Here is a 10663-nt window from a genome sequence, read left to right on the forward strand (position 1 = left end):
ATTGATTATGAGGAGACATTTGCCCCAGTGGCAAAGATGAATACTGTTCGAATTTTACTATCTCTTGCTGCTTCATGTGGATGGGAATTGCAACAGTTTGATGTTAAAAATGAGTTCTTGCATGGAGACTTAGAGGAAGAAGTGTATATGGAGATTCCACCAGGTGTTGGCATAACAAATGGAGCTAACAAGGTGTGCAGATTGAAGAAAGCCTTATATGGACTAAAGCAGTCCCCTCGGGCATGGTTTGGAAGATTCACAAAGGCAATGAAGTGTTTGGGCTATAAGCAAAGTCAAGGAGACCACACTTTATTTTTTAAACATTCACAAGGAGGAAAACTGACTGTACTTCTTGTGTATGTTGATGATATTATTGTTACAGGAAATGATTTGATTGAGAGACATTTCCTCAAAGAGAAATTATCAGCAGAGTTTGAGATGAAAGACCTTGGACAACTCAAGTATTTCTTGGGAATTGAGGTAGCCTACTCAAAGCAAGGCATCTTTATTTCTCAAAGGAAGTATGTGCTTGATCTTTTGCAGGAAACTGGCAAACTTGGATGCAAACCTGCAAGTGTTCCCATTGAACAAAATCACAGGATAAGCTTTGAGGAGGAAAGTGACAAAGTTGACAAGGGTCAATATCAGAGATTAGTGGGAAAATTGATTTACTTGGCACACACTAGACCAGATTTGGCATATGCAGTCAGTGTGGTGAGCCAATTCATGCATGATCCGAGGGTGAGACATTTGCAGGCTATAGACCGCGTTCTACAATATCTTAAAGCAACTCCAGGGAGAGGACTTTTGTTTAAAAGAGGTGGAAATCTAACTATGGAGACTTACACTGATGCGGATTATGCCGGATCAGTGAGTGACAGAAGATCTACGTCAGGCTATTGTACTTTTCTGTGTGGTAACCTTGTAGCTTGGAAGAGTAAGAAGCAAAGTGTAGTTGCTCGATCAAGCGCCGAGGCAGAATTTAGAGCTATGGCACTAGGAATTTGTGAGCTATTGTGGATGAAACAAATTCTAGAAGACTTGAAGATACAATGTGAAGGTCCTATGAAATTGTTTTGTGACAATAAATCGGCTATTAGTATTGCTCATAATCCTGTTCAGCATGACAGGACTAAACACATTGAGATTGACCGACATTTTATCAAAGAGAAGTTGGATAGTGGACTGATAACTACATCTTACGTTCCTTCCGGGCATCAGCTGGCAGATGTGTTAACAAAAGGCTTACCAACAGAAAGATTCAGGCAACTTACTTGCAAGCTAGGAATGATAGATATCCATTCACCAGCTTGAGGGGGAGTGTTGTAAATATTAGATTGTAAATAGTAATTATTTCTATTAGTAATGAGGCCCATTAGTCAAAGCCCATTATGTTTTCTATTCTCTCTTATTTAAAGCATGTAGATGTAACATGTAAGAATAACTTTTTAATATATCAGTAAAATATTTTACAACAATTCGTAAATTTTATGCATTAGTTAATGAGTACACCGCTGAAAAACGGGTGCACCCCAAGTACACTTCTTACCACACCGTCTAATCTTGATATGTTAAAGGTATAAAATGTGTAGCTTTTTTACTGTCCAAATCTCTCGTATCACCCACAATTAGAGTAGATGTAAATTAGCTGATATTATTATTAAGGGAAAAATGGAATATGATTAAGGTAAAATATATTCACCAGTAATCACCACAAGAGCATATCCCACTCCTGAAATGATGGAATCGATTTGCATCTCTCACAACAATCTCTCTCTCAAAAACCTTTGATATATACTTGATTGCATTATGGCAATCTCCACATACTCTAAGGTTTTTAATTATCCTCAATGTGGTTGATGGTGGAGTTTTCATGAGCCCATAAGCTATTGCTAGCTTCTCACCATGATAATATAAAGCACTCTCTTTATCTTCTTCTTCTATATCAACAAGTGTAAACTCTGTATCAGGGACATACCCTTCTTCTTTGATCCTCTTCATAACATACTCCACCTTATTATATATCAAGTCAGTTTCTTCATGTGATTTATCACCAGCGACAAATAAATGCACCTTGTTTTTTATAGCTACCCAACTAAACCCTGGATCCTTCTTTACTTTTACTCTTTTCATCATATTCCTAGCACTCACTGCATTTTCCCATTGGTTAGCAGCCGCGTAAATATTCGATAAAAGAACATAAGCCGCTGCATCAGATGGCTCCAAGCTAAAAAGCTTTTCCGCTGCGCGTTTTCCAGTCTCTTTGTCTCCCTGAACCCTACAAGCATTCAGCAATGTTCTATACATTGTAGCAGAACCTTCAAAAGGCATTGACGATACCACCTTCTCGGCTTCTTGTATGCGCCCCGCACGACTAAGGGCATCAACGAGACAAGAATAGTGTTCAATCTCAGGCTCAATTCCATAGTTTTTCTGCATAGAATAAAAAATTTCATAGACATCAGATATCAAACCGGAATGACTACAGGCAGAAAGGACCCCAATGAAAGTAACTCTATCTGGCATTACACCCCTAGATTTCATTTCATTGAAAAAGTTGAGAGCTTCCTTAGCATTTCCATGTTGAGATAATCCTACTATCATGGCATTCCACAAGGCAACACTCCTAGTATTCATTCTTCTAAATAAACCATATGCATCTTCTATATTCCCACACTTGGCATACATGTCAACAAGTGAGGTCATCACAAAAGGATCAAAAGCACAATTCAACTTCATAACATTTGCATGAATTTGCCTCCCTTGTTCTAGTGCTGTTAAAAGAGAGCAAGCCTTGACAAGGGTAGCAAAGGTATACTCGTCTGGTTGCGTTCCAGCAAGTCTCATCTGATGGTATGTAAAAAGAGCATGCTCTTCTTCCCCATTTTCCACACACCCCGAAATCATAGTGGTCCAAGCAACATCATCCGGCGAAGGAATCTCATTGAATATTTTCCGTGCACTTTCCATATCTCCACATTTTAGATACATGTCTAGAATACCACTGATGACAAACAAATCTAAATCGAATCTCATTTTTATAACAACATTATGAATCTGCTTCCCTTGTTGAAGGCCCACCAAGCACCCGGAAGCTTTAGCCGCATTCGCCAGAGTATTCTGATCAGCTTTCTCTCCACTTTCATGCATTAAACAAAATAGCCTCAAGGCTTCATGATAGTTATCACTTATTATATACCCATGCATCATAGCATTCCAAGATGCCAAATCAAATCCATCTCGGTTATGAAAAAGAAGCTCTGCCTCCTCCATCTTTCCACTCTTAGAATAGACATCAATTAGAGCTGTTGAAACAAATGAATCTAAGACGATCCCAGATTTTAAAGCACAGGTATGAACCTGTCTACCAAGACAGTAGCTTTCTTCAAGAGAGGAGCAAGCCCTCAAAACACTTGCAATGGTGAATTGATCCGGCAACAGTCCACTCCGTAATAAATCAACGAACATCCTTAAGGAATACTCCTCTAAACCACTCATAGCACAACCAGATATGACAGTGTTCCATGATATTAAATCCACTTCTTTCATCTGACCAAACATACTTCTCGCATAGTAAACAGAACCAGCCTTAACATACATATTAATAACACTATTCGCAACAGAGACAAATTGATCCCATCCCAACCTCATAACAGCACCATGAATCTGCTTTCCCAGTTCAAGATGGTTCAAACTGGCAACCACAGAGAGGATCACAAGAAAAGTCAAGCTATCACACGGTACACGCAATTTGATCATATCTCTAAAGCAATCAATAGCTTCCCAAGCTTCACCTGCCTGGAGACACGAAGACAAAGTCTTGTTCCAAACAACAACATCAGAATCATCATCGCACATATACAACTTGGTTGCATAACCTCTAACCTGCTCCAACTCCCTTTCAAAAACACTTTTTTTACCAAACCCCATGAGAATAGTACGAACACTGATACAATCAGGACGCAGCCCACTTCTGTGAAACGCAGAGAAAAGAAGCAAAGCTTCATCCCCAATACCCATTTCAACGTAAGCCTTCATCATCACATTCCAAAGCACCACATCCCTAACAGGCATTCTATCAAACAAAACACGCGCCTCTCTAATTCGTCGAAACTTAGCATATATATTAACCAAAGCACCAGCAACAAACACATCCCACTGCAACCCAATCTTAACAGCATAACCATGAAGGGTCTCGGAAGCAGAGGGAGAAGCATAGAGGAGGCACAACTTGAAGAGAGGAGACAGAGTGTGACGTGTGGTGACCACAACAGATTGCCGGAGAAGACGAAAAAGATGAAAGGCTTCATGAGCTTTGTCTCCGTCGTGAACTTCTCCGGTATGAGCATACGCGGCGAGAACGGCGTTCCAAGTGACGAGGTCTCTGTCAGGCGTTATGTCGAACAGTTTACGTGCGGAAGAAAGAGAGGCGCATTTAGCATACATGGTGATGAGGTTGTTGGTTAGATAACGGTCGGGGGTTTGGCCGGAAGTTAAAATGCGGGCGTGAGTGCGTTTTCCGAGGAGTAAATCGGATTGGGCGATGGCGTGGCGGAGGATGGAAAACCATTGAGGAAGAAGAGAGGAAGTGTGTGAATGGGAATGGGAATGGGAATGAATGAGTTGAAGGCGTTGGGTGAGTGGTTTGGTGAGAATGGAAGTGGGTCGCAATCGGTAGTGCGAATGCATTATCAACTTTGTGACTCATTCTCTGAACAACGGTTGTTAGTTGTTACTGTTACGGTTTGAAATTGGAGGGATCGGTACTGCAAATGCATTATCAACTTTGTGACTCGATCTCTTAGGAGTGAAGTGCATGAATATATAGAAAAAAAAATATCTAAATTATTCTCTTAATCCCTTAACTTTTTTTAATATGCGAAAGATAACTTGGAATTAAAAATGGGTACTCACCCTTACAATCAAGAAATCAAAGGAAAACACAAAAACAAACCTACAATACGAGTGGCATTTCGAAAAATACAATATCTTTAAGGGTATCGCACGCTTGCAAATGGATTAACAAAATCGTCATCGTTCTTTATTTATTTCTAAAAAAAAGAATAAAATTCTAAGAGAAGAAAAATTGATAAAATGATCATTGCAATCAAATTTAGAATTCGAGAGTCGGTTATACGAGGGGAAGATATTAACTTTCGTCGCATCCGTTATATTCGATGGGAACCTCCTAAAGTTCTAAGGTTGATTTTTTGTTAATGGTATGTTTGTGAATTTTTTTTTAAATAACCAACTATTTCAAAAATAATTCCAAAATAACAAATTTTTCAAAAAAAATCCAAAATAACCACATTTAAAAGAGAATGCGCCAAATGAACCGGCGCATCCCTTAAACATCAAGAGGAGGCGCCCAAGGCATTGGCGCTTGCATTGGGCTCCTCATGAGGAGGCGTCAATGCTCTTGGCGCATGCATTGACCCTCATAAGGAGGCGACAATTCCTCTGGCGCTTGCATGGTGCCTTAAGTGGAGGCTTTAATTCCTCTGGCGCCTGCATGTTGTTGACATGTTGGGCGCCTAGCCTCTTGACGCATGCATTTTTATGTCTTCTTTGTATAAATACCACGCCTTGGATGCAATATTTTTCACACAAAATCATCCCCTACTATCATATTTTCTCTAATTCAACTCCACTCTTCTTCAAGTTTTTGTGTTTTAACCATGTCTGCATACATTCAGAAGCGAAATATCGATGTAATATTTTTCGTCGCTGCGACTCTGATACATATTCGTCTCTGGAACACGGATACGTTTGAATGTCTTAATCAGACGTTGTACAGTTGGTTAGAGGGAGAAATTGGAGATGGTGAAAGGATTAGAAGAATAGAATGACTTGTGTCCACGTTCAACCAAAATTGAGAAGTGCGTGAATGAGTGAATATTAAGACCGACCAAGACGCTCGTAAGGTGATGCATTACATGTTCAGAATTATTTTGATGGTTATAATCACATAGTTCTTGTATTTTAGTTGTTTTAATTGTATGTGTTATTGTTTATGTAATGGTATTTTCGTCATAGACGTCTAATATGAAATAAATTTAGTTTTTTATATATTGCAACAGAGGTACATGTGAATCTATCTGGTTGTGCTCCTTCCAACACTAGGACAGTTACTATGATTATGACCTGGATGACGACATGAACTACATAACCTAACCATTTTGTTTGCCGTATCCATTTCGGTTCGAATCTGAGTGTTGTTTGGGCGACCATTTTTCTTCCTTCGCATAACTTCGTTGTGTCAGACGATGTCCCCTTGATATTCTGACCAGTAATCCTCTTTTGCCACTACGGAAAAACTAATTTATAAACATTTGATAGTCTGGTGACTTTGTAAACTTCAAATAGCAAGTAGGATGGATCCCTTCGAACCTTTGAGCATGCCGCAATGACATGGGAGCAGGGCATACGAAAGGCTTAGAACTTTTCGCAGTCGCACCAATCTCCATCTAGTTCGACTATGTACTATCCCATCGGCATGCCCTCATTGTGATCCATGGACTCGGCAACACTATACCAACCTTTAGTGCATTCAAAGACCGTAATCACATGTGTGTTTGCTTTGGCAACTTCATGTCTAATGAATTTCATTGAAGCATCACTGAACAACTGTCCAGATTACAACACGGAACTCCATTTGGAGCGTCTGGTTTCAAACAGCGCCCCTAGCCTGAAATATGTTGCCTGCACCAAAGCGGTTATAGGTAGGTTACAGATGCCTTTGAAGACAAAGTTCATTGATTCCACAAGATTTGTTGTCATGTGACCCCAACATTGACTGTTGTCGTATGCCCTAGTCCACTTCTCCAATGGAATACTATCGATCCATCGTATTGCATCTTTGTTTGACAATCTTATTTATTCGCGGTAGTGTTTGAAAGAAGGTTATGATAATGTGTAATCTGCATTGACAACCTTCTTCCGCAACGTCTTATCTTTGATTTCCCGCATGAAATTCTGAGCAATATGTCTAATAGAGAAGACATCCGTCGAAGGAGGATTATGCCAGCCATTATCAATGTTATTATATGCACTGATGATTGAAGGGTGTCTATCGGAGATCAAACATAAGTTAGGCTGAGGTGCAACGTGCAATCAGAGATTTCTTAGGAAAAAACTTCATCTCTCAGCAGTCTCCCCTTCAACTAGGGCAAAGGCGATTGGAAAAATGTTGTTGTTGCCATCTTGTGCCACTGCCATCAGTAACGTTCCTTTGTATTTCCCGTACACCCATGTACCATCAATTTGTATAATTGGTTTACAGAAAGAAAAACCTATGATGCATGGTTGATACGCCCATAAGAGACGGTGAAATATTCCATTTCCAATACCACACGTCCCGTCTAGTGTATACGCGGGCAACGTTTCCAACTTGACAATAGTCCCTGGAGCATATTGTTTTAGAGCCAACAAGTATTTTGGAAGTTGTTTGTAAGACTCCTCCCAATTGCCAAACACTTTTTCAATAGTCTTTGTCCTAGCTATCCATGCATTCCTATATGTTGGAGTGTACTCGTACTCTGCCTAATATGCGAGATTATTGTACTCACCTTTAATGACAGATTGTCGCCAATGACAGACAATATTTCATCGCATATTAGTTGATAGCTTAATTTCCGATGATCCTGCATTGGGTTTGTCAGGATGCATGTGTGATCTGGACCCGTGGATCCAATTTCCCAAGACTCGCTCCTCTTCCGATACGAAGCTGACAACCTAAAAAGGCAGTGCTCATTCCTACAATAAATTGTATACCTCAATATGTTAGTTCTGTCAACTCTGAAATCAGCTAATAGTTGCATGTGAAATTTTTTAATGGCTTTTACACATTCCTCTTTTGTGTGAAATGTGTCTTTTTGTTTCAAAGATCATTGCATTTGCACATAAGGATTATACCATATATCTGATGAAGGTTCATCGGAACCCAAATTCAACCTTGTCATGTGTTGGGGTGGACAGTATACATGACTAGCTGGTATTGGCTCCTCTTCCTCATCAGCGTTCACCAATGAATCAACCATGATCTCGGCTTCTTCCTCTTCGTCATCTGGAACATTCACCTTAGCTTGTTCTTCATCAGTTTCACAAAACACTTGTGACTAATCAATGAACTGAGACACTTGTTATTGATGTGGTAATATATACAACTCTATATCGTTGTACCCAGGTTGTTCGTGACTGACAAACATATACTGAACATCGTCATCATCTCGAATCTTCTTCTGACAAAACTTCACCTATTTTTCTGCAAACCAAACCGGATTTTTATAGATGATTTGGCCCACATTACTGCACTGCAATTTCTTTTCTATTCTTTGTTTCAGAAGTGAAAAATTTGATCGTCGATTTATTGTAAACCGAGTTACCTTTGTGTTGCGAAAACAAAAACTGAATAATCGATGATCAAATATTTCACCTTTAATATGGGCATTGATCATGTAATTGTAAGAACAAAAAGTGTTCTACAACAGACTCCATGATTTTGATGATAACAAAGGATGAAACCAAAAATGGCACCCTAACGAAAAGTTTCTAAGTGTGCAGGGTTCTAAAGAAAGAAGAAATAAATCTGATGATGTCATCAGATGCACAACAAGATCAGAGGCAAAATCTCAAGTATCAGAAGCATCTAAAGTGAAATCTCGTTTCAAGAAGCTCTGACTCTGGACAAAACTACAAAGTATCAGAAGCATCTGAACATGAAGTAAAGTCTAGAAGCTCTGACTCTGAACAAATGTCTTCTGTAAATTCTGAAGTTATCAGCGCCATCTGAACTTTCAAGAGATAACATCAGAAGCCAGATTTCTCCAGATACACAAAGACTCTAATCAGAATTGTTAATCATGATGAAGTAACGTTTAAGCCAAGTTAAAGTTCTGCAAATGGATTTCCTCAATTAGAAAGAGACGTTAATCTCCACTTCCAAGAGAGAAGATACTAATTGTGGTAAGTAGTCACTTCTAAGAGAAAAAGTCTACTGCAGAAGCTATAAATGGAATGGCGTAACTACATCTCAATATCCAACAGATTCAACGCTACTTCAAATCTACTTCAACTTCTATAAATAAGAGAAGAAATCAACATTCAGCAATACGAAGAAATCACTAGCCAAAACTATACTGAAATCATATCACGCTCAAGAAAAACATCTTTGTTCTTCAAAGATTTTCACTAAGCTTTTGCTTATCAAGTGAAAAATTTGTTCTTAAGTTTGTAATATTTGCTTTCTTAGAAGCACTCTAGATTACACATCTTGTATCTATTTTTATTTGATTTCCTCAAGTGACTCTTTGTAGTCTGTAGACTTGAGAGGACTAAGAGATTTTCTTCTCTCTTAGGGGTTGTTTGTAATCTTTCAAGATTAGTGGATTAAGTCCTTGTTGAAGGCGAAATCACCTTGGCCGGGTGGACTGGAGTAGCTTTGTGTTATAAGCGAACCAGTATAAAATCATTGTGTGATTTCATTTTGCAAAAAGCGCTTATTTTTCAAACAATTCAAACCCCCCCTTTCTTGTTTTTCTCACCTTCAATTGGTATCAGAGCCTGGTTCTGTTATTGATTTTCAAATCAAACACTTAACCGTGTAGAGAGATCCAGTGCGAGAAAAACAAATGGCCCACTCAAATGAGAAAGATTCTTACAATGCCAAGCCTCCTGTTTTTGATGGAGAAAAGTTTGATTACTGGAAAGATAGAATCGAAAGCTTTTTTCTGGGTTATGATGCTGACCTCTGGGACATTGTCACAGATGGATACAAACCTCCAACCTTAAATGGAGCTGAAGTTCCCAGAAGCAAAATGTCAGAAGATCAGAAACGTGAGTTCAAAAATCATCACAAGGCCAGAACAATACTTCTAAATGCTATATCATACAACGAATACGAAAAGATCACCAACAGAGAGACGGCTAAAGATATACTTGACTCTCTGAAGATGACCCATGAAGGAAACTCCCAAGTCAAGGAGACTAAGGCTCTGGCGTTGATCCAGAAATATGAAGCCTTCAAGATGGAGGATGACGAAGCTATAGAAGCTATGTTTTCCAGATTCCAAACTCTTATTGCAGGTCTTAAAGTGCTAGACAAAGGATACACGACTGCAGATCATGTTAAGAAGATAGTCAGAAGTCTGCCAAAGAAATGGAGACCAATGGTTACTGCTCTGAAGTTATCAAAGGATCTGAACAATATCAGCCTTGAAGAACTTGTTAGTTCTCTCAGAAGCCATGAGATAGAACTAGAGGAGGATGAGCCTCAGAAAAGGAACAAGTCAGTGGCGCTGAAGTCCAGACCTGAAAGACGGAAGTCAGACAGAACCAAAGCTCTCCAGGCAGAAACTGCAGATACTGACGACTCTGAACCTGAAGACTCTGATGATGAAGAAGAACTGTCCTTACTAACCAGAAGAGTTAAGCAACTCTGGAAAAGAAGGAACAACAACAACTTCAGAAGATCAAGACCCAGAGGGGATAGATCAGAGTCAACTTCAAAAGGTAAACCTAATAAAGATATTACCTGTTTTGAATGTAAAGAAACAGGTCATTATAGAAATGAATGCCCCAAGCTGAAGAAAGATAACTCTAAGAAAGAAAGCTTCAAGAAAAATGCCTTCAGAACAAAGAAGGGATTAATGGCCACCTGGGACGA

At 39.2% G+C, this 10663-nt stretch overlaps 1 protein-coding gene across 1 annotated transcript; it reads right to left on the reverse strand.

Moving 5' to 3' along the window:
- Positions 1–1435: 1435 nt before the first annotated feature.
- Positions 1436–4899, reverse strand: LOC127087843 (pentatricopeptide repeat-containing protein At4g33170). Its single transcript, XM_051028760.1, has one exon. It carries the CDS (start codon positions 4687–4689, stop codon positions 1699–1701), a length of 2991 nt encoding a protein of 996 aa, XP_050884717.1. The 5' UTR covers positions 4690–4899; the 3' UTR covers positions 1436–1698.
- Between the last annotated feature and the right edge of the window lie 5764 nt (positions 4900–10663).

The sequence above is a fragment of the Lathyrus oleraceus genome, chromosome 5, assembly GCF_024323335.1.
Source record: "Lathyrus oleraceus cultivar Zhongwan6 chromosome 5, CAAS_Psat_ZW6_1.0, whole genome shotgun sequence".
NCBI classification, from domain to species: Eukaryota; Viridiplantae; Streptophyta; class Magnoliopsida; order Fabales; family Fabaceae; genus Lathyrus; species Lathyrus oleraceus.

Coding starts and splice junctions, on each gene's coding strand:
- LOC127087843 (XM_051028760.1), bottom strand. CDS start 4,689: ATGCATTCGCACTACCGATTGCGACCCACTTCCATTCTCACCAAACCA.